This window comes from Suncus etruscus, chromosome 7 (assembly GCF_024139225.1).
Source record: "Suncus etruscus isolate mSunEtr1 chromosome 7, mSunEtr1.pri.cur, whole genome shotgun sequence".
Taxonomy (NCBI): domain Eukaryota; kingdom Metazoa; phylum Chordata; class Mammalia; order Eulipotyphla; family Soricidae; genus Suncus; species Suncus etruscus.
Genome location: NC_064854.1, coordinates 125,252,057 through 125,278,627, shown reverse-complemented (window position 1 = coordinate 125,278,627; position 26,571 = coordinate 125,252,057). Strand labels below are relative to the sequence as shown.

General features: G+C 56.8%; 2 protein-coding genes across 2 annotated transcripts in view; both read right to left on the bottom strand.

Annotated features, from left to right (window-relative positions):
* Positions 1–15,404, bottom strand: part of STAB1 (stabilin 1) — a 33,934-nt gene extending 18,530 nt beyond the window's left edge. Inside the window, exons 1-23 of the mRNA XM_049777464.1 lie at positions 15,269–15,404; positions 10,254–10,390; positions 9,931–10,046; positions 9,033–9,118; positions 8,896–8,965; positions 8,569–8,664; positions 8,282–8,392; positions 6,903–7,099; positions 6,687–6,817; positions 6,409–6,536; positions 6,063–6,148; positions 5,802–5,939; positions 5,583–5,726; positions 5,418–5,480; positions 4,821–4,934; positions 4,675–4,728; positions 4,422–4,502; positions 4,022–4,180; positions 3,712–3,774; positions 3,265–3,360; positions 2,827–2,913; positions 977–1,088; positions 77–263 (exon numbers count right to left, since the gene is read on the bottom strand). Coding sequence (XP_049633421.1) covers positions 77–263; positions 977–1,088; positions 2,827–2,913; positions 3,265–3,360; positions 3,712–3,774; positions 4,022–4,180; positions 4,422–4,502; positions 4,675–4,728; positions 4,821–4,934; positions 5,418–5,480; positions 5,583–5,726; positions 5,802–5,939; positions 6,063–6,148; positions 6,409–6,536; positions 6,687–6,817; positions 6,903–7,099; positions 8,282–8,392; positions 8,569–8,664; positions 8,896–8,965; positions 9,033–9,118; positions 9,931–10,046; positions 10,254–10,390; positions 15,269–15,346 — 2,534 coding nt within the window. The 5' untranslated portion in view covers positions 15,347–15,404. The remainder of the gene's footprint in view (positions 1–76; positions 264–976; positions 1,089–2,826; positions 2,914–3,264; positions 3,361–3,711; positions 3,775–4,021; positions 4,181–4,421; positions 4,503–4,674; positions 4,729–4,820; positions 4,935–5,417; positions 5,481–5,582; positions 5,727–5,801; positions 5,940–6,062; positions 6,149–6,408; positions 6,537–6,686; positions 6,818–6,902; positions 7,100–8,281; positions 8,393–8,568; positions 8,665–8,895; positions 8,966–9,032; positions 9,119–9,930; positions 10,047–10,253; positions 10,391–15,268) is intronic.
* A 3,066-nt stretch (positions 15,405–18,470) lies between these two features.
* The window catches only part of NISCH (nischarin), a 43,584-nt gene continuing 35,483 nt past the window's right edge, over positions 18,471–26,571 (bottom strand). The window contains exons 15-21 of the mRNA XM_049777459.1: positions 25,854–25,903; positions 23,275–24,597; positions 21,637–21,931; positions 21,096–21,252; positions 20,633–20,761; positions 19,949–20,110; positions 18,471–19,644 (exon numbers count right to left, since the gene is read on the bottom strand). Of these exons, the coding sequence (XP_049633416.1) occupies positions 19,034–19,644; positions 19,949–20,110; positions 20,633–20,761; positions 21,096–21,252; positions 21,637–21,931; positions 23,275–24,597; positions 25,854–25,903 (2,727 nt within the window). The 3' untranslated portion in view covers positions 18,471–19,033. The remainder of the gene's footprint in view (positions 19,645–19,948; positions 20,111–20,632; positions 20,762–21,095; positions 21,253–21,636; positions 21,932–23,274; positions 24,598–25,853; positions 25,904–26,571) is intronic.

The following is a 26,571-nucleotide window of genomic DNA, read 5'->3' as shown; positions in this document are numbered from 1 at the left end:
GTCCCCTCTGTGAGTCCTTGAGTCTGGTTGGGAGTCTGAGAGTCTGGTAATATGGCCAGAAGGCAGAAACCCTCACCTGTCCACACCCCCCTGGCTGACGCAGCGGGCATTCGGGTCACAGTTCTGGGTCTGCTCCGAGGGTCCACAGCTTTGCGTGGACTCGTTGCAGAAGCGACCACTGAAACCAGAGGTGCACGTTCCTTGCTGGCACACACCCCCGCTGCCAGGACGGTTGTCACAGATTCCGTGGATGCAGCCACAGTCTGGAGGGAGGAGATGGGGCAGGGAGACAGAGGTGGGGGGCAGTGGTCCTTGGAGCAGAGGTGGGGCACTGGGAAAGTGCCACTAGGGCCAATTTGCCTTCAGAGTCACAAAAGCCAGAGGTCACCCCAGGGAGGCCCCTTCTGGCCATACACCCACCATCAGGAAGTTGTTCTGAGCACCCACCTCTACTGTGCCTCAGCCAGACCTAAATGTGAAGGAGACGCTGTTTTCTGTTTCCAGAGCCTCCTTTTTTTTTTTTTTTTAATTTAGTTTTTGTTTTTTTTGACCATATCCAGTGGCGCTCAGGAGTTACTTCTGGCTTTGCGCTCAAAAATCACTCCTGTCAGGCTTGGAGGACCATATGGGATGCTGGGGATTGAACCTGGGTCTGTCCTGGGTTGGCAGTGTGCAAGGCAAAGATACCCAACTGTGGGCCCGGAGAGAAAGCACAGCGGCGTTTGCCTTGCAGGCAGCCGATCCAGGACCAAAGGTGGTTGGTTCGAATCCCGGTGTCCCATATGGTCCCCTGTGCCTGCCAGGAGCCATTTCTGAGCAGACAGCCAGGAGTAACCCCTGAGCACCACCGGGTGTAGCCCCCCCAAAAAATACCCAACTGCTGTGCTATCACACCGGCCCCCAGTTCCCCAGCTTCTTTGTCGGTCTCTCTGGCCTTTACTTTTTCTCGTAGTCCTTTCCCCTCTCCCCTGCTCACCTTCCTGGCATTCCTCGCCGTGCTTGTTGGGATTGGAGCAGATGTGGCAGGCGAGGCCCTTGAAGTCTGGGAAGCAGACGCAGGCCCCATTGCCCTGGATCCCATCATTGCACTGGGAAGAACAAGAGCAGCATCAGTCATGGAGATGGGGTGTCCCACGTCCTATTCCCAACTTACTTTGAGCTCCTGCTCCCCAGAAGAGACCTTCCAGACTAATAAGGTTTTCACAGGCCAAATTCCTCACATGCCCCAGCCCCAGAGGCATCCGGGGCTGTTGTCTGTTCCATTGGAAAATAGACTCCAGGGAGCTGCCAGGGCCTGGTGCTGAGGTGACAGTGTCACAAGGGGCAAAAACAGACGCTGGCCAAGAGAGGGCTCAAGGCCTCAGGCACAGATGCATCTTGGGTGGTTTAATCTCCAAAGACACCTGATTGACCCTAAGCACCACTGGAACAACCACAGAGCCAAGTGTGGCCCAAAGGAAAAAAAAACAAAACAAAAAACAAACAAGGGCCTGGAGAGATAGCACAGCAGCGTTTGCCTTGCAAGCAGCCGATCCAGGACCAAAGGTGGTTGGTTCAAATCCCGGTGTCCCATATGGTCCCCTGTGCCTGCCAGGAGCTATTTCTGAGCAGACAGCCAGGAGTCACCCCTGAGCAATGCCGGGTGTGGCCCAAAAACCAAAAACAAACAAACAAACAATCAAAAACACAGGGGCAAGAGTGATAGTAAAGTGGGTAGGACACCTGCCTTGTATGCAGCCAACCCAATTCAATTCCCAAAACACCATATGGTCTCCTGTGCCCCACTGGAAGTGATTCCCTGAAGGGCTGGAGTGATAGCACAGCAGATAGGGAGTTTGCCTTGCATGTGTCCGACCTGGAATCGGTTCCTGGCATCCATATGGTCCCCAGAGCCTGCCATGAGTAATTCTGAGCACAGAGCCAGGATTAACTGTGAGCACTGCTCAGTGTGCCATCCCCCTCAAAAAAAAAGTGATTTTTGGGGCTGAGCAATAACACAGCATAGGGCGTTTGCCTTGTGTGTGGCTGACACTGGGCAGACCCTGGTTTGATTCCTGGCATTTCATATGGTTCCCTGAGCCTGCCAGGAACAATTTCTGAGGGAAGAGCCAGGAGTAACCTCTGAACGCTACCGGGTGTGCCCCAAAACCCTAAAATAAAAAGAAAACAACAACAAAAATAGTGATTCCTGGGACCGGAGAGACAGTACAGTGGTTGGGTGTTTGTCTTGCACACAGCTGATCCAGAATGAATGGTGGTTCGAATCCTGGCATCCCATATGGACTCCCGTGCCTGCCAGGAGCGATTTCTGAGTACAGAGCCGGGAGTAACCCCTGAGTGCTGCTAGGTGTGACCCAAAACTCAAAAACCAAGGGGGATGGGGCCGGGAAGGTGGCGCTAGAGGTAAGGTGTCTGCCTTACAAGCGCTAGCCAAGGAACGGACCGCGGTTCGATCCCCCGGCGTCCCATATGGTCCCCCCAAGCCAGGGGCGATTTCTGAGCACATAGCCAGGAGTAACCCCTGAGCGTCAAACGGGTGTGGCCCAAAAACCAAAAAAAAAAAAAAAAAAAAAAAAAACCAAGGGGGAAAAAAGTGGTTACTGAATCAAAGCCATGAGCACTGTCAAGAGTGACCCAATAACCAAAAATAAAGTAAAATAATAGAGACGCAAAGAAAAATATTAACAGGTATCCTATACAAAAATTAATGCAAAATGTATTAAGTAAATTATTTATAATTAAAATAGTGAAAATGGGATTAGAGCTCAACAATAAAGCACACGCCCCACCCCATCTCTCCCTTCTCACAGGCTGGCAGGGACTCACATTGCCTTTACCATAACAGGGGTTGGAGAAGCCCCCAGGACACTGTGCACAGTCAGGCCCAAAGAATCCTTTGCAGCAGCCGGGTTTCTGCAAGAGAAAGAGAAGTAAGGGGCCTGAGACCCAGCTGGACCCTGCACTCTTGCCAGCAGCACCAACTGCCTGGGCCCATCTCTAGTCGGGGCACGAGAGAAGAGGTTGGCGCCCTATTTTTTGTTGAGCACGGTCCCCAAACTATGTTGGCCCTGGAGAAATGAGTCCTGGCCATATTGGATGGTTAGGTCCTCCCTCGCTCTCTTGGATGTCAGGGGTCTCCCAGACTCACAGCAAGTCAATTCCCCCAACAGCACAGTCATTCTCCTCACATAGCAAGTTGGGGATCCCCCACAGCAAGGCCAGGCCCCCCATGTCAGCCTCCCATAGCACGATCAGGCCCCTCACCTGCACAGTCTGGTTGCAGTGGATGGCGCAGCCCTTCTTGAGGACGTTGAGCCCTGTGGGATCATGGATGTAGACGCACTCCTTGAACATGAGGTCCTGGGGGTACAGAAGTGGTGAGCGATGTGAGGCCTGGCTGACCCCCCCCCTTTTTTTTTTTTTTGGTGTTTGGGTCACACCCGGTAGCTCAGGTGTCACTCCTGGCTCTATGCTCAAAAATTGCTCCTGGCAGGCTCGGGGACCATATGAGATGCCGGGATTCGAACCACCATCCTTCTGCATGCAAGGCAAACGCCCTATCTCCATGCAATCTCTCCGGCCCCTTTCACCCAGCCGATCTTCCAGGGGCTTTAACCCTCAAGTCCATTCCATCCTTCCTTCATGGGGTGAAGGGTGCTGGCTTCCTGCCCACCAACCCCGGCCTCCCCAGCCGCCATCCCACTAGCTCACCAGCTTCACACTGTTTTCGGGGCACGTGCTCGTGTTTAGGGCTTGGCAGTCCACACAGGAGCCCTGTCAGGGAAGGGGGCAGAGCTCAGAAAACCCCAAGACCGAGGAGTCACAGGGTGGAGGGAGAGGTACTGAGACCACAGTCACAAAGGATTCAACAGGCCAAGGGGCCACCTCCAGCCTGGCAGATGCCAGCAGCCCTTGAGGCCCAACCATGGGTCTGCATTGGCCAGCATTTGTCCGAAGGCCTTCCGGTGCCCCCCACTCACTGGAGGAGATTGAGGGGCTCTTTCCAAGCAAACACACGCACCTCCACAATCTGGTGCCGCTCCTCGTCGCAGTGTTTGGGCAGGATGGGCAGGATGGTGGGTGGCAGCAGCACGCCATCCAGCATGTGGATGACACCGTTGGCGGCCAGAATGTCCACCTTCTGCAGCGGGACCCCCTCCGGTCCCAGCAGGATGCGTCCCTGAAGCAGAGCCGGTGAACTGTGGCCCCTCCCAGCCGCCCCTCTGCAGTCCAGGGCCCCTTGGTAGACCATGCTGAGGGACGCCTCATTCCCCTCTTCCTGGTGAGCGATCCTCTGTGGCAAAGCTGCTCATCGCCCTAGCACTGCACGCATGCCAGGTGCCCAAGAGAGGATTGGCCTCCCACCTCTGTGCTCCCCAGGCAGGCCTCACTCCCCGGCACCGCTCTCTGCAGGCTCTCACCTCCTCTGAAATGTTCACCATCAAGATTTGGTTGGCCACGGTGAGAATCCGGCCCTTGGAGACGATCTTGTCCACAGTCAGCTGGGAGGGAAGAGAGGGCGGCCTCAGGTGGGCTTGCTTCCCCTCCACCCATTCTCAGGGGTCCCCAGGTGGGTCGATGGGGGGCCTTTCCTCTCTGCTCTGTCCAGAGGGGAGGGGAGAGGAAAAGGATGATTTGGCACACATCACTTGAAGTAGGAGGATGACCACGCACCTGGCCCTGGTTGGAGATGTGGAACTTCACCAGCTCCTGCAGCTTGGACAGACCCTGAGCAGAAAGACAGACTGGGCTGAGGGGGGCCTGTGTGTGGGGAGTCCCGGAGAGTCCACACTGAGGCCCCTCCTCTCTGCCAGGCTTACTGCTGTGAAGAGGTAGATGAGGCGGCCGTCACGCAGGCTGTCCACGGCCTCGTTGCTGGGGACGAAGACTGTGAAGGGGCCGGCCCCATCCAGGATGGAGGGCAGACCACAGTTCTGCAGGGTGAGCACAGCTCAGGAAAGACGTCAGGCCCAGACCTCCTCCCAGCCATGCTCTCCTGCTGCTGTAACCCCCTCATGCTACACTTAGTGAGGAATCCTCTGAAGGGGTGAGGGTCTGAGGAGGAGAATGTGGGCCAGGCCATGTTGCCCAGACCCCAGGTCCCAGGGAGGGTAGGCACAATCCCTGTTTTTATTTTGTTTTGTTTTTGGGGGGCCACACCTGGTGACGCTCAGGGGTTACTCCTGGCTATGTGCTCAGAAATTGCTCCTGGCTTGGGATGCTGGGGGATCAAACTAGGGTCTGTCCAGGGTTGGCCTCATGCAAGGCAAATGCTTTACCGCTGTGCTAATGCTCCGGCCCAGGAATCACTTTTCTTTGAAGGGGGGTCCCCCACGATGACCAGTGCTCAGAATTACTCTGGCCCTAAAAGTCCCTGTTTCGAGGAGCACAGGCCTAAGACCTGGTCACCAACTCACCTCCAGGATGGTCTCAAATCTGCTGAAGGCCTCTGTGGAAGCGAGGATCTGGCCGATGGTTCTCTGCAGGGAGAGAGGAACAGGGGATATATGTGTGTGTGTGGACTTCCCTCGATGAACTCTGAGGAGCTGGGGGCCACCTGGTACCAGAGCAGGGTGACTCACTTTGTGGTCCTGCAGCACTGTGGGTGGGGGCTGCCACCGCAGAGGGGTGACCAGGTGAAAGACGCCGTTGGCGGCGGGGAGGTTGGTGGTCTGGACGGTGAAGGTCTGCTGCGGCTGGTCACTATACGTGTACGTGTACTTTTGCTGCGGGGCACTCACTGCTCACGCTGCTGGCCGGACCCCAAACCTGGCCCTGCCCTCCCGGACGACCCCCCTTACCAGAAAGCGGTTGAAGATGATGGTGATCTGCTGCCCCGCCAGTGTCCACAACCTGCGTGCGTTCTGGGTCCTGGGGTCCTCCAGCAAGTGCTGCCCTGCGATGACTTGCTGCCGGCAGAGCTGGCGTGCCAGGGAGGCCTGTGGGCACCAGGGACTCAGCGCACTGGCCACCCTATCCAATCAGCGGAGGGGAAAAGGGCTTCCCAGGATTGTCTGTGGAAATGCCCAAAGGGTGGAAGGAGGGAAGGGCCAGGGGCTCACGTTCACGCTCTTGGAGGGGTCGTAGACCGTCGGCACGAGCACCGTGAAGGGCCCGGAATTGGTGAGCAGCTCCTGGCAGCCTTGCTCTGGGGTGGGGCAGGGTGTGTGTGAGTTAGGTTCCTCAGGCCTTCGTCCCACACTTGGGCGAGTTAGGGTGGGGCTCTGGGTCTTGGATCATGGGGTGGGATAGCAAGATTTGGGGGCTAGCTTCTGCCTTTATCCAGCACCCTTACAGCCTACTCTGCATTTTGCAGGGGCCAGAACCTGGCTTCTCTGCAGTGTGTCCCTTCCCTCCCTCCCAGCAGTAACGGGGTGAGAGGGCAGGCCACTGTTGGGGGTCACACACCCAGCATGGTGTAGGCGAGCCTCAACCGCAGGAACACCATGCCGATCTGGCCGGTCTTCTGGACTTCATGGAGCAGGTGCCCGTAGCAGGCGCGCCCGTCCCCCACTTCCCCCTCCTTGCACACACAGCTAGGGGTGCAGATGTAGGGATGAGTCCTGGCCCTTCCCGGCCCACACCCACCTGTCCCACAGGGGCCCTGAGCAGAGGACACACATCTGCCCTGCCCCTAACACCGCCCTGCTCTGTCCCATGGGCCCACCCCGAGACCCCGTGCCCACCTGATCTTCCCTTCAGGGGTCACCTTGCAGGTGGCTGAGCGGTCACAGCTGTGCGGGGAGCAGGAGGCGAAGCAGCCGGCAGAGGCGTTCCGGGCAATGCTGAGCAAGCCAGGCTTACATGCACAGGAAGACTGACCAGGACGGCCAGAGGGGGCATTATTTGGGGAGGCCCGACCCCACCCAGAGCCCTGCCACCCCAGGGAACGGGCAGCTTGCCTTGCCCGGCTTCTGGTACAGGCACACGGTGGAGTCACTGGGGCAGCCACCATAGTTGACGGTGCAGGGGTCATGGGGCAGACACACTTTCCCGTCGCCGTGGTAGTTGTCAGGACAGCGGCACTGTGCCTGCCCCTGCGGGCTCTTGGAGCACTTGGCCAGAGGGGAGCAGGGTGATGGCCAGCAGGGATCAAGGGCTGTCAGGACAGAGAAGAGGTAGGGTTTTGGGGAGCCGGGATCTGGTAGCCCCATTTTCGTTACTGCTTCCGCTTGATAACTGGGTGAGCAGCTGATCTAGGCCATGAGAATGGCCTCTTCCAGGGGCTGGAGTGGTAGCACAGTGGTAAGGCATTTGCCTTGCATGTGGCTGACCCAGGACAGACGCAGATTCAATTCCTGGCCTCCCCTATGGTCCCCCAAATCTGCCAGGAGTGATTTCTGAGCACAGAGCCAGGAGTAACCCCTGAGCATTATTGAGTGTAGCCCCCCCCCAATAAAAGAACAGTCTCTTTCCCTCTCCTTTCCCCTTCCTTCTCTTTATGCTTCTCTTTATGCTTCTGTTGATAGGTTGGCTGCACCTGATTCTGTGCTCAAGGGACCAGGTGATCAAAGTCTGGGGCCAGAGAGAGAGACAGTGGATAGGGCACTTGCCCAGCATGTGGCCGGCCACTCCAGGTTAGATTCCTGGCATCCCGTAAAGTCCTATGACCTTCTCTGGGAGTGACTCAAAACAAAACAAATAAACAAAAACCTGTATGCAGAGCTTGTGCTCTAGCCCAGCCATCTCACCACCATTTCCAATTCTTTTCTTCTTTCTTTCTTTCTTTCTTTCTTTCTTTCTTTCTTTCTTTCTTTCTTTCTTTCTTTCTTTCTTTCTTTCTTTCTTTCTTTCTTTCTTTCTTTCTTTCTTTCTTTCTTTCTTTCTTTCTTTCTTTCTTCTTTCTTCTTCCTTCCTTCCTTCCTTCCTTCCTTCCTTCCTTCCTTCCTTCCTTCCTTCCTTCCTTCCTTCCTTCCTTCCTTCCTTCCTTCCTTCCTTCCTTCCTTCCTTCCTTCCTTCCTTCCTTCCTTCTTTCTTTCTTTCTTTCTTTCTTTCTTTCTTTCTTTCTTTCTCCACCTCCTTCTTCCTTCCTCCCTCCCTTCCTTCCTTGCATTTTTTGGGATTTGGGCCACATCAGGTGGCACTCAGGGGTTACTCCTGGCTCTGTGCTCAGAAATTGCTCTTGGCAGGCTTCAGAAACCACGTGGGATGCCAGAAATTGAACCCAGATCTGTCCCAGGTCAGCCACAAGCAAGACAAACGCCCTACAGCTGTGCTATTGCTCCAGCCCCTACTCCCATTCTTTCACCCCCGCCTCTATCCCTTCTAAAGGGCCACTCACCTTGGCATTCTGTCTTTTCCTGGGTATAACCAGGCAGGCAGCTGCAGGAGGGGGACTCGGCAGAACACTCCGAGTTCTGGGGGCAGTTCAGGTCCCGGCACACAGGTAACACTGAAGGGAAACCAAGGTAAATGCCTTCAGTGCTTGGTGATGCTGGCCAGGCCTCCCCTCTTGGACCTTGGGGGTCCCAAATAGCCCCTCCTCCCACTGGCCTCCCCTCCTGTCTGGAAGAAAACAACCTCCCACATAGCTAGAGCCCCGCATGGCTGGCCAAGTGGTGCCCTGACCTTGGTCACAGTGGGGTCCAGTGTAGCCAGCAGAGCAGCGGCAGGAGCCATCCCCCAGTGGCCCACGGTTGCATACTCCATGCACACAGTTGCATTCTGGGAAAGGGGCAGGGATCAGTGAGACTTCAGGGCATCAGACCCTGGGTGGTGGGACCCAGGCACTGACCCAAAATGGGGTTCAGTAAGAGCATATCCAGGTCTTGGAGGTCCCTGGGAAGGGGGTGTGAGGCTGAGAGGCTGGTAGAGCTGGCTGCAGGTCTGGGTTCCACCACCCTGGTCCCACCCCACCCAGGTTGCCAGCCCATCCCCCTGCCTGCCAATGCTCACTTGACTGGCAGTCAGGCCCAAAGTGGTTGGGGTCCCGGCACTCTTGGCAGGCTGTTCCCCCGAAGTTTTCCTGGCAGGGGAGTGCACCGAGTGAGCGTGGCCCCTATGTGGCCCCTCCCTGCCCACAGGGTCCTTACCTGGCATATGCAGGTTCCGTTCCTGTTTAGCCCATCCAGGCAGGTCCCATGGCCGTTGCACGGGTTCTTGGCACCCCCGGGACAGTCTGTGAAGCGCCAGGACTCAGCTCTGCTGCAGAGCATTCAGTAACCCCTGACCTCCGCAGTTCTGGGGAGCCACAGGTTAAGCCTCTTCCCCCAGGAGAGCCACCAGAAAGGTTCATAAGCAACTCAATAGAGGAGGGGCCGGAGATAGCACAGTGGTAAAGCATTTGCCTTGAACACGGCCGACCAGGGACGGACCCAGGTTTGATTCTTTTTTTTTTATTTTATTTATTTTTTGGTTTTTGGGTCACACCCGGCATTGCTCAGGGGTTACTCCTGGCTGTCTGCTCAGAAATAGCTCCTGGCAGGCACGGGGGACCATATGGGACACCGGGATTCGAACCAACCACCTTTGGTCCTGGATCAGCCGTTTGCAAGGCAAATGCCGCTGTGCTATCTCTCCGGGCCCCCAGGTTTGATTCTTGTCACCCCATATGATCATGCCAGGAGTGAATTCTTTTGTTTTTGTTTTTGTTTTTGGTCACACCCAGTGACACTCAGGGGCTACTCCTAGCTATGCGCTCAGAAATCACTCCTTGCTTGGGGGGGACCATATGGGACACAGGGGGATCAAACCAAGGTCTGTCATAGGTTAGTGCCTGCAAGGCAAACACCCTACTGCTTGCACCACCACTCTGGCCCAGGAGTGATTTTTGAGCCCAGAACCAGGGGTGACCCCTGAGTGCCACCTGGTGTGGCCCCAAAACAAACAAAAAATAAACAAAAACACTTAGTAGAGGTGGCACTACAGGGGGTCCTGGGCTGTAAGAAGCAAGACAAGACTCCCCATACCATAGCCCTGGGACCCCCATACCGTAGCACTGGGACCCCCAGTAGCCGGGGCAGCAGGCCTTCTGTACCATGTCCTTCCAGCACTCCATGCTGCAGCCACTCATGGTCACCAGCCCATCCCCCAGTTGCACTTCATAGCTGTAAGCAGAGGAGAGGCAGAGCGCTGGGAAGGGTCCCTCAGTCGGTCCCCCACTCATGATCTCGGGCCAACACAAGGTCTGACCGAATAGCCACTGACAGCCCTCACGCTGCCTTGTCCCTGAGGGGCTGACAGATGAGAGACGCCTGGTCCTCACTCTCCAGACCCCCACTGAACCCCAGCGGGAAGGGGCTGGGGTTTTGCACCTGCAATCCTGGGAGATCTTCAGTGGGAACTGTCGGATCCAACCAGGCGGACACACCCGCTTCTTGATGGCAGGACACGCGGTACAGGGTGTGTGGGTGACAAGCTTGGTCTTCACATCGCAGCGCTTGGACTGTGCCTGGTTGCATGGGTCTCGGAGTCAGGCCTGGACCCTTTAACCCCCCCATTATGGGGGGTCTCTGAGTCAGGCCTACATCAGGCCCTGTCCTCATGGGCCCTCTCAGGTCTTGGGTCCTCCCTGCCCTTTTTTGTTTGTTTGTTTTTGGGCCACACCTGGTGATGCTCAGGGGTTATTTCTGGTCTGCGCTCAGAAATCGCTCCTGACTTGGGGGACCATATGGGATGCCAAGGATCAAACAGTGATCTGTTAGCGCATGCAAGGCAAACACCCCACGGCTTGCACCACTGCTCCAGCCCCTTGGGTACCCTTAGATCCCCTTTCCAAATTGACTCTTTGGTAAGCCTGTGGGGCCCTGTCATAGCTTGTCACGAGCAGTACATGCCCAAGTCCCTGACCGTAACCCTGCAGCCTCAGTCTTTACCTCCAGGAGGCTACGATGACAAATCACTTTGTTCCAGTCCATTTCGAAAGAGGAATCCCAGAAGGTGGCTGTGAACAAGCTGCCACCAGGGGCCAGAACCTGCAAGTGTCTTCATTCTTTCTCCCATTTAAAAATAAGAAGGGGTGGGGCTGGCGCGGTGGCGCTAGAGGTAAGGTGTCTTCCTTGCCAGCGCTAGCCTAGGACGGACCACGGTTCAATCCCTTGGCGTCCCCTATGGTCCCCCAAGCCAGGAACGACTTCTGAGCACATATCCAGGAGTAACCCCTGAGCATCACAGGGTGTGGCACCCCCCCAAAGAAAATAAGGAGGGGTGGAGCTGGAGCAATAGCACAGCAGTAGGGCGTTTGCCTTGGCTGTGGCAGATTCAGGAGGGACCTGGGTTCGATCCTCAGCATCCCTGAGCCTGCCAGGAGTGATTTCTGAGTGCAGAGCTAGTAGTAACCCCTGAGCACCACCCGCTGTGGCCCAAACAACAACAATAAAAAAGTAGGAGAGAATGTACAGTGGGAAAAAGATGCTTGCCCAGCATGTGGCCGACCTGATTCTGGGCACCTTATATAATCCCCCGAGCAATGCCATGAGTGATCTTTGAACACAGAGCTAGGGATATGTCCTAAGAACTGCCAGGTTTGGCACCCCTGAAAAAAAAAAGCATAAAAATAAATAACGGGGGGGGGGGCAGGAAGGTGGTACTAGAGGAAAGGTGTCTGCCTTGCAAGCGCTAGCGTAGGACGGACCGAGGTTCGATCCCCTGGCGTCCCATATGGTCCCCCCAAGCCAGGAGCGATTTCTGAGCGCATAGCCAGGAGTAACTCCTGAGCGTCAAATGGGTGTGGCTCAAAAACCAAAATAAAATAAAATAAAATAAATAACAGGGGCCGGAGAAGTAGCATGGAGGTAAGGCGTTTGCCTTTCATGCAGAAGGTCATCGGTTCGAGTCCTGGCATCCCATAAGGTCCCCTGAGTCTGCCAGGATCAATTTCTGAGCATGAAGCCAGGAGTGACCCCTGAGCGCTACCGGGTGTGACCCCCCCAAAAAAACCCAAAAATAAATAAATAAAATGACAAATACTGCCGGAGTGATAGCACAGCAGTAGGGCGGTTTGTCTTGTTCGAATTCTGGCATCTTGTGCCTGCCAGGAGTGATTTCTTTTTCTTTTTTTTTTTTTTTTTTGGTTTTTCGGCCACACCGGTTTGATGTTCAGGGGTTACTCCTGGCTAAGTGCTCAGAAATTGCCCCTGGCTTGGGGGGACCATATGAGACGCCGGGGGATCGAACCGGGTCCTTCCTTGGCTAGCGCTTGCAAGGCAGACACCTTACCTCTAGCGCCACCTCACCGGCCCCTCCAGGAGTGATTTTTTTTTTTTTTTTTTGGTTTTTGGGTCACACCCGGAAGTGCTCAGGGGTTATTCCTGGCTCCATGCTCAGAAATTGCTCCTGGCAGGCACAGGGGACCATATGGGATACTGGGATTCGAACCGATGACCTTCTGCATGAAAGGCAAATGCCTTACCTCCATGCTATCTCTCCAGCCCCCCAGGAGTGATTTCTGAGTGCAGAACCAGGAGTAACCCCTGAGCACTCCCGGGTGTGACCCGAACCCAAAAATAAATAAATACTATAAATGAAGATCTGGGAGGAACAGGCGAGTGTGGGCTTTGCATGCACAAAGCCCTGAGTTTGACCCTTGGCACTGCTTAACACCAAAGAAGTCCCATTGCCTGGAGCCTGTTTGCTGCTATCCCCTAAGCTCTCCATGTAGTCAGGCACCTTTCTATGACAAGGCTGTCACTCGGGGTCTCCCCAGGAATGGGGAAGACCCTGGTCCTGCTTCCAAGTGGGAGAACAAATACGGATGGGAGAGAGTGGCTTTGTTGGGGGCTCTCGGACAAGCTAAGCTGTTTGCTTTCGAAAGCTGCTAAACACAGTGTGTTCAGGAGAGAAGGCTCCCAGAACATCTCTTTCCAAGCACAGACTGCAGCTGTACCCCTCAAAGCGAGAGGTAAGAAGAACAGTGCCCAGCCCTGTCTTCGGCTGAGCACGGGGGCCTGGCACAACTCTGCTGTGATTTGCTCTTTTCTGCTCAAGACTTTCTGCGGTCTGCAAAGAGGGAAGTCGCTTTGCCTGGCCTCAGCTCCAGGCTGCTTGGTGCTGGGTGTTGCGGTCGCATTTGTTCTCTGCCCTGCTCCTCTGTCTTTGCTGAGCCAAGGAGCCTCTAGGAAGTTGGGAAATTTGTGGTGGGAGCGCTGCTGGCTCAGGGCTAAAGGTACCAGCGGGAGTTGGGCTCCCTTGAGCGCCACCTGGCCAGCAGGGCACAGCGGCCACCTGGGGCCTGTGGGCCAGCTGTGAGAGGAACTCCTGGGACAGTTCTGGGATAGGATTTTAGGGCTAGAGGCGCTGATGCTCGCTTGCTCAGTGGAGCAGGTGAGTGGGCGGACAGGCTGCTGTGGCTGTGAGTATGAGTATGTGAAACAGTGACAGGCAGCCAGGCCCCAATGTCCCCTGCCTTCCAGAAAGCGGAATCCTGGCTGAGTGCTGCATCTATTTTATTTATTTTTTTATTATTCTTTATTTCTTTTTTTGGTTTTTGGGTCACACCTGGCGGTGCTCAGGGGTTCCTCCTGGCTCTGTGCTCAGAAATCGCTCCTGGGATCTCGTGGGACCCTATGGGATGCCAGGGATCGAACCCAGGTCCGTCCCAGGTCTGCCACATGCAAGGCAAATGTCCTACTGCTGTGCTATCACTCAGGCCTAAGAGCGTTGCATCTAATTCCTCCTTCACAGACTCCTCAGGACCCCTTGACCCAGAGGTGCCGCGGCCCCCTGTCTGCCTCCCTGTCTAACTCTGGCATTGATTTCATAACCTTTCCCTCTCACACAGCTACTGAGGAAACGAAGGGACTATTTTCCTGTGAGAAAAGGTAGAAGAAATCCCCCAAAGCATAGGTGGGGATCTAGGTGGAGGGAGATCCCAGAACATACACAAACTCTCAGGAATGGAGGTTACACTCCTCCACCCATTTCTTCCTGCTTTAGGTCAGAGCAGGTGCTGAAAGGGGCCAAGGTCCGTCTGCCTTTATTTATTTTTTTGGTCTTATTTTTTGGAGGGGGGCCCAAACCCCGTGATGTTCGGGGGTTACTCCTGGCTCTGCGCTCAGAAATAGCTCCTAGCTTGGAGGATCATATGGGATGCCTGTCGGGGATCAAACCCGTCAGCTGCTACCACTCTGGCCCGATCCCCTCTGCCTTTAAACTTCCATCACATGCCTAGTACATGGGGAGGCTCTGGGGTAAGGGTAAGGGCAGTGGGTAAGGGCTCACCTCTAGGAAGCCTTCCCGGGCTTCATAGCCGTTCACAGCTGTGAGACCTGTGGCTTTCCCTTGCTGGCTGTGTGGCCCCACAGAGCCCACTTGCTAAAATACTTTGAGGCCCAGGGAAGGCAAAGGGCTGAGGAGGTGGGTCGGGCTACCTGTCCACAGGCCAAGAAGCCTAGATCCCTTCTCTGATCAGCGCTGCATCTCAGGCCCCAAAAAGATGGAGGTGGTCGGAGCCATTGGATTCAGATAAGAGAAAATCAGTCAAATGCTCCTTCCAACCCCCAGAACACAAGGAGGTGGCGAAGCCGGTGAAATAATTATTTTATGCATACACGTGAGAAAAGAGGAAAGTGTGGGCCCCACCTTCAGGGCTCAGCACGGACTGAAAACTGTCAGCTTTGCCAACGGAGACACCCCCCATCACTCCTTTTCACCTTGTGGGAGAGGAGTAGGGCTCCTGGTCCCAGTTCTGTGAGGGGGCAGGAAAGGGGACAGCCATGGTCCCGAAGAGAGGCAGCCTCCAGACCGGTGAGTCAGGCTCCGCAATTATGGCAAGGAAAGGGCAAGATTCACAGCCCCCCACAGCTACCTCAAATCGGGTTCCTGTCTGCCCCTCCCACAAAGCCTGACCATCTCCTCCTCCCCCCAGGGTCTTAGTTCCCTCGTTAGACCCAGCGTTAAGGGATTTGGGAGATTCAGGGCCGAGTGCTGGCTGTGCCCAGTGCTATTGTGGTCTGTCTCCAAATACCCAGTGGCACTCGTGTCCCAGGCCCAGTACACAGGTTCAACATAAATCTGAGCCTGGCGCTGAGAAACCTGGGACGATCAGAGGCCGAGAACCCCAGGAGCGCCAGATTCTCATCTGGGCAGGGAAGGGAGAATGGACTCTGGCCCCCTCAATCTTAGGCCGGAAGACCCCAGGGCAGCTATCCACACTATGTGGCTCGCCACTGAGCAGTTAAAGGTGGGTACCTTGCCACCACTCGAGGTAACCAAGACAGGTCTAGGCCAGCTGGTACTCGGGTATAGCTCGTACAATGCCAGTCCCCAGAGTCGAATCCAATTTGTGTAAATGCTGGGTCTCCTCATCCCTCCCTAATCTGGCCACACTCACCTTCTGGCTCCTGACAAAGCTGGGGCCTGCCAGGCAGAAGGCGAGGACGCAGAGCGAGAGGCCCCAACTGCCCGGCATGGCCGGTGGCTGCCAGGCGCAGTGTCCAGGGTAGAGAGGGCCCGTGTGGGGAACCGGCCCCGAGAGGCAGGCACAGCGCAGGCAGGCGGGACGGGGCGTGCAGTTGCTTTAAAAGCAGACCGGAGGCCCCGCCAGTTCACCCCCACAGGAACCCGCCAGGATTTCCTTCTGCCTATCAGCGGTCTGCAGGCGGAAGGGAAGGTGGTGGTGTTGACCCCCATGTGGGTGACCCGGGCCCTGCTGGGGGTTTCCCTGGCCAGGGACCCTCTTCTGGGCTCTCAGGCTCCGTCTCCCCCACCCACAGAGCCCACCTGGGGGCCCAGTTCCACTGAGGTTGCAAAGGGAGGTTTGGGAAGGGAGCTTGGCTTGCACACACAAGTCCATCCTCAGCATCCCTTAGGTGAGTCCTTCAGCCCCACCCACGGAAGTATTTCTGAGGCCAGAGGCAAAAATAGGTTCTGGAAAAAAAAAAGTTTCTGAGCACCAGATGTGGTCCCCCAACAAACAAACAAACAAACAAACAGAAAGCATGTCTGCAACCAGTCATTCATCTCATTCAGAGGTAGTTCTGGAGGTGGGACAGCCTTAACTCGGCCCTCTCTCACTCATCCAGTCAGTCCCATTCGGTTTTGAGACTCTGGATGTTTTATTTATTTTTTTAGTTGTTTTGGCTTTTGGGCTACCACTGACGTGCTCAAGTCTTATTCCTGATCACTTCCTGGAGGGCTGGAGGGGGGGAATCATATGAGATACTAGGAATTGAACCAAGGTTGGTCACATGAAAGAAAAACATCTTAGCCACTATACTCTCTCCAGCCCACTGGGTTTACTTTAGTTTTCATTTGTTTTGTTTGTTCTGTTGTTTTTTTTTGGGGGGGGGGGCACACCCAGTGGTGCTCAGGGTTTACTCCTGGCTCTGCGCTCCGAAGTCGCTCCTGGCAGGCTCGGGGGACCATATAGGATGCTGGGATTCGAACTGGGGTCCTTCCTATGTTGGCCAAGTGCAAGGCAAACGTCTTACGCCTTACAGCTGTGCTATTGCTCCGGCCCAGGTCATTCTTTCAGTCTCAGAGGTTCTGGGAATTCTGGTACACTCAAGTCAGAGCTGTTTACCTGGAGCATTCCGGAGCTGAGGGCACTCCCAGGATCCTATTCTTGCCAGGCTCTGCTTGGAGGACAGCCAGTGTCTTCTCAGCTGCTAGCCACCCCCTGCTGGTCCTGTGGACTCTACCTTCACACCCTCATTCACCCCCAGTTCCGGAACCTCCTCTCACTGCTGCAGTGCCCTTCTTCTCCTAACTCAGCCTTACACCCCATGCTCATCTCCACTTCTGCCTTTCACCATGCCAGCCCACCGCATGCACCCACTCTGTGCCCCTCACCCATGCTGCTTTGGCATGTTCCCAGACAGACCCCCCTTAAAACTGCCACTGTCCAGAACCTATCTCAGGCCACCCAGTGTCCAGGCTCAGCGCAAATACTGTCAGCTCTCGTCTGGTAAGTACTGCCATCAGCTGACACTGGTTTCATTTCTGTTCCCTGCTGCTGGCGTGCCAGCTGTGGGACAGTGGCTGGTTATAGAATAGATAGATGCCCAAAACATTCTTGGTTTGGGGGTCATGGCAGTGCTCAGGGATCACTCCTGTGAGGTTTGGGGAACCTGGTGCCAGAGAACAAACCGGGCTGATCATGACCAAGACAAGTGCTTTACCCACTGGACTATCTCACCAGTCCCTCAACACAGATTTGGGATGGAACGAAGGATATATGGAGGTGATGACCTCTACTATCCATTGCTGGTAGGATAATTTGACTCAGGAGGCTGAGTAGCTGGTCTTAAGTCATTTGGTTGCAAATAGGTCCAATGCCAAGTTTACTAACTGCTCTTCGAGCCCAGCTTCCCCCTCTATCCCTGTCCAGTTTTCAAGGACCAGGCTAGGGTGACCACTACAGTTCTATGGGGGAATGCAGTCTGCAGCACAGGTGGTATACCCTATGGACCAGGCCTAGGCTTAGTGAAATAGCTGACAAAGGCCACTACCCTGCTCATAGATGTTGTCATTGAAATGAAGAAGGCAGTAGCCATTTGGAACAGGCAGGGCACAGGAAATCTCTATACCATCACCCCTTCTTGGAAGGCCCCTTCTCTTCCTACTAGCCTGAGATCTGTATGGGAATATGGCTCAGGGATAAGTAGATCACCTGCCTTGCATGTGTGATGTCTGGGTTTCAAAGAGAATTCAGGGAACTATAGAGATAGTGTGAAGGCAAGGGACTTAAGTGCCTTACATGGAGTGATCCTGATTTTTAGCCTTCCTAGACTATGCATATGGTCCCGTAAACATCACCAGGAGTGACCAATGAGCAGTCAGGAGTAAGCCCTGGATGTGGTCCAAAACCAAAAGAAAAAGAGAGTGTGTGTGTGAGCGTGTGTGTGTGATGTGTGTGTGTGTGTGTGTGTGTGAGAGAGAGAGAGAGAGAGAGAGAGAGAGAAAGAGAGAGAGAGAGAGAGAGAGAGAGAGAGAGAGAGAGAGAGAGAGAGAGAGAGAGAGAGAATATACATGCATGCTGCTAGAGGCCAGGGTTTAATTCCCAGCACCACATGGTCCCCTAGTCATTGCCAGAGACAGCCCCTGAACGCTGTTGTTTGTAACACAAAACGCAAAACATTTTCCAATGTGGGGACCTACAGGGGCGTGACTCTTCCCTCACCTCATAGGTGGTGGCCTGCCTGGCAGGAATCCTACTCATGGCACTGATGGAAGCAGAGGCCTAGGGGATGGGCTGGTCACCCCCTCTATCTCTCCTAGCTCTGCCTGGCCCAGAGAAGCCCCAAAGGTCTGGGGACTCTGTGGGCCAGGTGTACCACAGATTAAGTCCCAGAGAACCCAAAGAGTAACAGACCCAATATTCTGCTGCTTCTGGAGACACTGAGCAGAGTGACAGCTGTGCTCAAGGCGTGGCCAAGGCCCTCACATTGCCCTGTAATCAGTGTCTGTCACCGAACCAGCACCTGTCCTGGAAGAAGCCTTCTTGGCCCTCCTTACCCTCCTCCCTTTCTCCATTTTCCTGCACCTCTTATTTCCTTCAGGGACCCCACGACCTTTAAAATGAAAGCCCCAGCCTGTGTCAAACTCTGGTTTATTGGTATAGAGAAAATAGGCAACAGAGCCCTGGTAGGCACTGGCAGCGCTAGGTCCGCTGCCCCTGTATGTCTCAAGCCCAAGGCATGGGGCACAGACACCCACCCCATAAAGCTCTCCCACTTGTCTGGACCAGGAGAGGCCTCCACTTTGGAAAAGTGCACAGGGCAGGACCTTGCAATGTGCATTTTGCTACCAGCTTCATGATTAGCAGCAAATAACCACGACGACGACAGTAACAGCAACAAGACTGAGACGGTTCAGGAAACAGTCAAAGTAAACAAGACCCATAGAGCCACGTGTCAACAACAGTTCCGTAACAGAAGACACTGGTGGGGCTGGTGGCAGAGCCCCGGGGGCTGTGGACAAGCACAGCCTGGAGGGGCCTGCGGGGGGCACATCCAGCATCGGGGAGCAGTAACTCAACACATGTTCATAGTCAAATGGAGGAACCAAAGGGGCAAAACACTGAAAAGAAAGTCTGCGTCCCGCCCTGCCCTGTGTGGACCAGGCGAGATGCGGTGGGGGACTTGGGGGCAGCAGCTTAGCCAGTGAGCTCCACGGGTAGCTCTCGGCCACACAGGGCCTCCCACTGACGGGCCAGCAGCGAGATGAGCTTCTCTCGGCTCTCAGCACTGGGGACGAACACCTGCCATTGGACCTCCCGGCCCTGGCTGACGCGGGCTGGACCACCCGGCGCCTCCCCAAAGTGGTCCAGGGTGACACTGCCCATGAGGTCATGACCCTGCACATCGTCGAAAACGAGGGTGAGCGCCTGTGGGTAGGGCTGGTAGCCCATGAGAACACGGTCCAGGTCCCGGACGCGGCGGCCGTCGTCCAGGCGGTAGCGGTCCCTCTGTGGGGGCTCTTTGGCAAACTCGGGCAGTGGGTAGTGGACAAAGTCCTCGTCCAGGAGGAAGATCTCGGTGCTGGTGAGCAGGAGTGTTTTGGGGCGCAGCATGCTTCGGCTGCGCCCGGAAGGCGGGGTGCCCACCTGGAAGGCCTGCAGGTATAGAAGGATGCTGAGGGCAGGTGCCTTCCCCGGTTCGGCCGTCCTCTGGGCCACAGAGAATGTCAGGTCGCCGACCTCCTCTTCACTGGGGTAGGTGAACTTGACCCGGCTCGAGTGGATGAGCTCATAGTTCTCCATCTTTCCTGCACAAAGGGAGAGAGAGAGACACCAGCCAGGGCTTGAGTGTGGCCTGCACGGGGGCGGCAAGGCATGCCTGCAGCTCCTGCCACCCACATAGTTGGCAGAAGCTGCTGGAGAGTGTGTGCCAGACAGGAACGTGCTGGCCAGCGCAGACACTTGTGATCACCTGCCAGCTGGCCAAGAGATGGCTGATGGGGGGCCTCGCTAGGGAAAACCGTCCCGAGAGGCACCAGAATAAAAAGAGAGAGAGACATGGAGAGGCTCCAGGTCTACGGGAGAGGAGCAGCCCGAGCTGGGCCAGGGTACCTGTGGTCTTATTCCCAAATTCCGAGTAGAAGTCCTTGTCCACAGGCTCGGGCGAGGGCGTGCGTTCCAGTGAGGAGAGCACAGTCATGAGGTGCTGGAGGAAACAGTGGGTCAGGTAGCTGTCGCGAGTCAGGCAGGTGACCACTTGAGCTGGGGAGGTGCCTGTAGTGGAAGGCGCTGGTCAGTGGCAAGCTGAGGGCCACCCCCTGACCCCACACCATCCCCTCCGGAGCCGCCTGTGGTCAGCCTGAACCTGAAGAGCCAGGGCCTGGGCATGCCACACGGGACAGCAGCATAGCCTGAGGGGACAAGCCTGAGAGGACAGTCCGGAAGGGCTGTGACACTTTTTTGAAAGGGACAGAGAGGCAGTAGGCAAAGAGCTTAGCTGTCTCTCATCAGGAAGAGATGAGTCAGAGACATCCTGCCGCGATCCCAGGTCCCACCCGGCCTGCCCGGCACTGCTGTCCCCCCCACACCGCTGTTCCCCGCCACCCCCCACCCCATGGGCCCAGAGCTGCACTCTCAGCAGTTCCTGAAGCAGCTTCCTCCACCCTGGGGAACTGGCTCAGAGCAGAGAGAATTCCGCCTGCGATAACGCACCCATACATAGCTTGGGGGTGCTGACACACTGGAGATGACTGTCATCACCTAAAACAAGACGAGGAGGCAAAGAGGGCCACTCACCTGTCAGCCGGAAATACTGGTCAAAAAGGCCGACATTGACTGCCTGCAAGTCGCTGAGCTTCAAAACGAAGCACTGGGAGATGTGGAAGGGACTATTGTTGTAATCGGTGTTTTTCTGATGCCAGAAATCTATGAAGGGACAGAAAGGGAGTTGAGTGTGATAGTGGCTGCGTCAGGGGACACCGTGGTCCCAAGCACGCAGCTGTGCCTCATAGGAACGGGTCCCCGCAGTCAGCTGGCGAGGCCTCGCCAACACTGCTCACTAGGCCTGGGGTCACTCTTAGGTCTGTGCTGTCACGGAGTGGTGTTGGGCCCCAGATGTCCACAGATCCCACTCCCCCGTCATCATTTGCTGAGTGAGGGATCACTTCAAGAGGCCCAGGCGCAGAGAGCTGGTACTCCTCCTCCCTCACTTGCTCAGACAAACGAGATTCCCTGGCCCCAGTTCGCTGCTGGGGCTTACCCTGTAGTGGCTCTGAGAAGTAGTGGCGGAGGCCGTCATGCAGTACAAAGTACACGGCCTTGGTGGAGAGCAGCACGCAGGCGGTGACCTCCAGCCCTGGGGTTTGGTAGAACACCACGGAGGACCAAGTGAGGTGCCTCAGCTCCTCGTTCTCCACCTGCACAGAGGGGCTGTATGTGGGCTTACGTGCATGGAGACGTGAGCCCTTCACTACACTGCAGGGGACAACAGGCTTATGGACAAGAGGACAGGAAGGAGTCAAGAGTGACGGGGGGTGGAGGGGAGGGCATGGAGAGATAGCACAGCGGTAGGGCGTTTGCCTTGCATGTGGCGGATCTGGGAGGGACCCAGTTTGATTCCCGGCATCCCATACGGTCCCCCACGCCTGCCAGGAGCAATTTCTGAGTGCAGAGCCAGGAATAAACACCTGAGCGCCTTCACCGCCAGGTGTGGCCCAAACACCAATCAATCGAGAAAGTTAAAACAAAAGCAAAAACAAAAACAAAAGAAGAGTGACGCCTCAAATTCAGCCCTGCCCTACCTCAGCGATACTGCTGTGGAACAGCTCAACGATGGCTCTGCCCTGCAGGCTGGCGATGTGGCGCAGTGAAGGGCAGGCTGGCAGGTGTGACGGCATCTGGTTCTCCTCTGAGATGCTCTGGACCAGATGCTGACTTGGGTACTGGGTGGGGGCCTCTGCCAATGTCTCCTCTGCACCTGGGGTCTCCACTGGGGTATCAGCTGGTGCCAAGGTCTCAGCCGGGGCTGGGACAAGCTTCTCTGCTGGGACTGGAGCTGGCACTTCTGCTGGCACCTCCTGGAGTTGCTGGTCATTGCTGCACAATCAACCCCACCCCCCACCCCCGCCAAAAAAAAACCCTATATATTAATGTGTTAATACCAAAGCAGAACGGCTGAGAATCAGGGATCGTTTATAGCAGACACACACCCTCTCTGGTTCCCCCAGATTTCATCACTGGCTCTCAAGAAGGATGGGACAGCCAAAGAGGTCAGGCCCTTTCTGGGGACTGGCCCTCTGGCAGACAGAGGCCCCCTGAATTAAGAACTCATTCTGGGAAGAGGCAGGGAGACCAGATGGGCTTTCCTGGAGTCTAGTACAGAGCAAGGCTAGACCAGGAGCCAGTCGAAGCCACAGAACCAAAGTTCCTCCTGCCCATCAGTTGGTCCTCAGGAATGAGAAGTCCTTCCCCGAGCCAAAGGGGGTCTCTTTTGGACCTGCCGCTCTCAACTGGATAGTCTAACTTGTAAAAGCATCCGGGGTCTCATCTTGTACTGAGTATGATACCCCAACACCTCTAGGTGTATCTTCTTCGCTGTCCTGGGGTTGAGATGTGCTTGCGGGAGAGGGGGGAAGCAGGGCAACCCACTTTATGAACATAGTTCCCATGATGAGCTGCATGTATAGGTTTTGGGGTGCAGGAAGATAGAAACAAGGTCTCAACCCCTCGAGTCTCTACACCAGAGTAGTGAAATGGGGAAGGCTGCAGGGACCCCCCCCCCATGTGGCACCAATGCCTGGGGGTATCAGGGTGTCAATACGCGGAGGGCCTGGCACTACTGCCCGAGGAGTCGCCAACTCAGCAGGGGAATGGAGCCCCTCTGGGGGCAGAGGTTGGGGTTGGGGCTGGGTTGGAGGAACATCTGTCCTTGGTACAGATTGGGGTCAAGACAGGCTCTCCAGAACGGGGAGGGGACCCTGATCCTAGGGCTGCGGTTCAGGCTGCACATGCAGGCCTGGTACCAAATGGATCCCGAGCACTGCCGAGTCATCCCAACACTGGGCGATAGTGGGTTCAGAAAGAGACCTGGGAGGGAACCAGAGGAAGCACAGCTCAGAGTGCGGGGGCCGCAAGAGGGGCGCAGAGCCCTTCTCCCACTCCAGACCCGTCTTCCCCCAAAGAACACCAACGTCCTAAGGTGCTGTACCCAGTTCGCAACGGTTTGCTTTTGCTTTGGACGGGAGGTACAGCCGCCGAGACTTTCCTCAAAAGGGCAATCACCCCTCGAGGGGGCAGGTGTCACAGGACCCCGAGCTCGGACTCGGCTGGGGCAGAGTGGACAGGGCCTGGGCTCCCTGAGCCGAACCTGCAGGAAACGGGGCAGCCTGCCTGCGGCCAGGCCCGCCAGGCGTCGGGGGTCTGCGGCTACTGGGTCTCACCTGGCCCTGGCCTGGGCAGGACGCTCGTCCGCGGCGGGGCGCTTGGCGATGACCACGGTCTTGAGGTCCCGCAGCGAGGCCCGCAGCTGGCCGTAGACGCGCAGGAAGTGGAACTTGTCGTGCGGCAGCACGAAGACGGCCGTGACGAAGCGGTAGCCCACGAGCAGCTCGAGCGCGTGGCCGTCGGCGAAGGCGCCCCTTGGCTGGGCGGCGCCGTGCGCGGGGTCCAGCAGCACGGCGGCCAGGGGCGCGCGGCTGAGCTGGAAGCGGTCGCGGGGGCGGCCGCGGGGGGCGAAGTCGGCCTTGAGGACGTGGAGGTGCCGGGCCGTGAGCAGCAGCCAGCGGGGCGCGGCGGCCGCCGGGACGGCCGAGCACAGGGCGCAGGTGGCCCACTCCATGTGCGATGTCGCCGCGCGCGCGTCACCGTCGACGAGGCAGACGGGGAAGCAGCCGAGGCTGCGCTCCTGGCCGCCGCCCGCCGCCTTGGCGCCGGCGAGCAGCTGGCGCAGGAAGTCGTGCAGGCTGGCGTGGGCGCCGTAGAGCCGCGGGCCGCCGAGCGGGGCGGCGCGCCGGGGCCGCGGGGCGAGGCGGGCGCGCAGGGCGGCGTGGAAGGCGCGCAGGGCGGCGGCGTCGGCCAGGGCGAAGAGCGCGCGGTCGCCGCGCCGCGCCCGGAGCGCCAGGCACAGCTCGGGCACCAGGAAGCCCGGCTCGCCGAGCTCGCCGAGCGGGACGCACGACACGAAGCGCGGCGCCGCCGGGACCGGGACGCGCGACTGCGGCGGGACCTCGAAGACCGCCACGCCCACGTCGGTGAGCACCAGGCAGGCGGCGAACTGGCGGAGGCGGAGGCCGCCCTGCGCGTGCACCACGAAGCACCACAGCGCCTGGAGGATGCGGATGCGCCCCGGCAGCGCGGCCTCGTCGGCCCCCAGCGCCCACGCCAGCGCCAGGCGCTCCTCCTCCTCCTCCTCCTCCTCTTCTCCGGGGCCTCCGTCGTCCTCGTCCGCGTCCGGGGGTCCCATCTCGAAGTAGCGGTTCTCGGCCACGTCCTCCTCCTCCTCCTCTTCTTCCTCCTCTTCCTCTTCCTCCTCCTCCCCCTCCTCCTCCTCCGCGTCCTCCTCCTCCTCCTCGCCCAGGCCCTCTCGCTGGTGGGCGGCCTCGATCCAGGCCGGCAGCTGCCGCTCGATGGCCTGTCGGATGAGCGTGCTCAGGCGCTGGAGGAAGTCCTGGTGGGTGGCGGTGTAGCCGATGCAGGTGAAGGGCAGGAAGATGATCTGGCCCGACCCGGGCACCACCTGGACCTCCGGCTCCGCGTGTTCTGGGCTGTGCAGGGGTGGGGTGAAGTGGGACGGGACGGGACAAGAAAAGCTGTGTCAGGGACGTGCTGTCTGGGGACGCCAGGCTCTTCTGCTGACCCGAGACCCAAGGAACCGATCGGGGGTCTCCCACATCTCCCCAGTCTAGCCTACTTTCAGAACGTGTGTTCTGGCGAGGAGCTGAGGGGCCACGCACACCCTCGGCCAGTCCTGTTCACACTACACTGGCTTCCCCAAAGGACCATCAAGATGTGCCAGTCACGCAAATGTAGACTCTGAGCCCCAAACCGAGAGGTGGGCTACAGCACAAACTCACTGGCTGACTCCAGGGGCACCCAATAGCTAATGAAAACAAGAGGAAAGAGGTGAGTGCCTTTTGGGAGCTGTACGCAGCTACTTCAGCGACTCCGGTGACCAGTGTCCCTGTAAAACATAGCAAGGGACTGGGAAGCCTTCATGCTAGTAACTGTAAGAGATGGGTTGAAAGCAGGAGAGAAACCTGGAGGGGTTTAAATGGCAAACAAGCCCATTCCTGAGGGAGGCCACTCATGTGTGGTAAAGGTCACCGGATACTGCTTCCCAGGGCCGGGGGCACGAGACGTGAACACACATCAATATAGCCGCATTATACTGTCTTTTCTCTTTTCCACCCTTGTCAAGAGTGAGGGGCCGGAGAGAAAGCACAGCAGTAGGATGTTTGCCTTGAGCGCAGCTGATCCACAACAGATGGTGGTTCAAATCCCGGCATCCCATATGGTCCCCCATGCCTGCCAGGAATGACTTCTGAGCAAAGAGCCAGGAATAACCCCCTGAGCACTGCCAGGTGTGACCCAAAAACCAAAACAAACAAAGAAAGTCCAATAAAACAAACTAAGAACAAACACTGTGGGGGCACACTCAGTGGCGCTCAGGGCTCACTCCTGACAGGTTCAGGAGACCCTTTGGGATGCCAGTTATCGAACCTGGGTCAGGGGAGTGCAAGGCAAACACCCTGCCTGATCTACTATTGCTCCAGCTCCCATGACCTGATGCTTAGCCCAGAACTGCCTTCTGCCTGCTGACCTGGGGAGGTCGGATCTGGAAAAAGCAGGGATTGGACTTTGGAAGCTGACCAAAGTCTACCTTAGCTGCGCTTATGCAGTGAAAGGCTGAAACAGCTCTGAAGGACTTTCGTGAACAGGAATTTCACAACATTGAGCTGGCTGCTGTGAGCCCCCAGTTGAGTGTGCAATGACCCCCCAGCACCACCTCAGACTGACTTACCTTTCACCCCCAACTGCTCCTGGCATGTCCCTGAGATCATCAGCAGGGGCCTGGCAGAGAAGAAAATGTGGTCATCCCCCGGGGATGCAGCTGCTCCTGGGCCTCTCCAGATTCTGGCCAGTGGGCTGCCCACCCTCCCTCGTGGCCCCACGAAAGGCTTCTCTCCAGCTCCAGGCCCACTTAAGTGGTTTCTGCATCAGGAGAGATGGACTCCCACAGCTATCCCTGCACAACTCAGGAGAACTGAGATTCCCACTCTCTCTCTGTTTTTGGGCCACACCTGGCTGCGCTCAGGGGTTACTCATGGCTCTGGGCACAGAAATTGCTCCTGGCAGGCTCAGGGAACCATATGGGATATCGGGGATCAAACCTGGGTCCATCCAGGGTTGGCCACATGCAAGGCAAATGCCCTACCGCTGTGCTATCACTTCGGCCCCACTCACTTTTCTAACTCTAGCTCATACTCTCCCACACCACCATCTCTGGCAGGATCCTCTGCAGCTCAGTGTGGGCCCTGGTCCAGCTTTCATGGGGCCTTATGCCACCACAGAAGATGAACGTGGACAGTACGCCCATCTGGGCAGTGGGGACAATCAGCACCTGGGTGGAGCACTGAGAACAGAGGGAGGCTGCAGATTCCTCTCTCCTCCTGGGTCATGACCTGGGACTCAACAGACAGGCCAGGAGCCAGGTACCAAGCCCAGATGCCCCAGGCTCA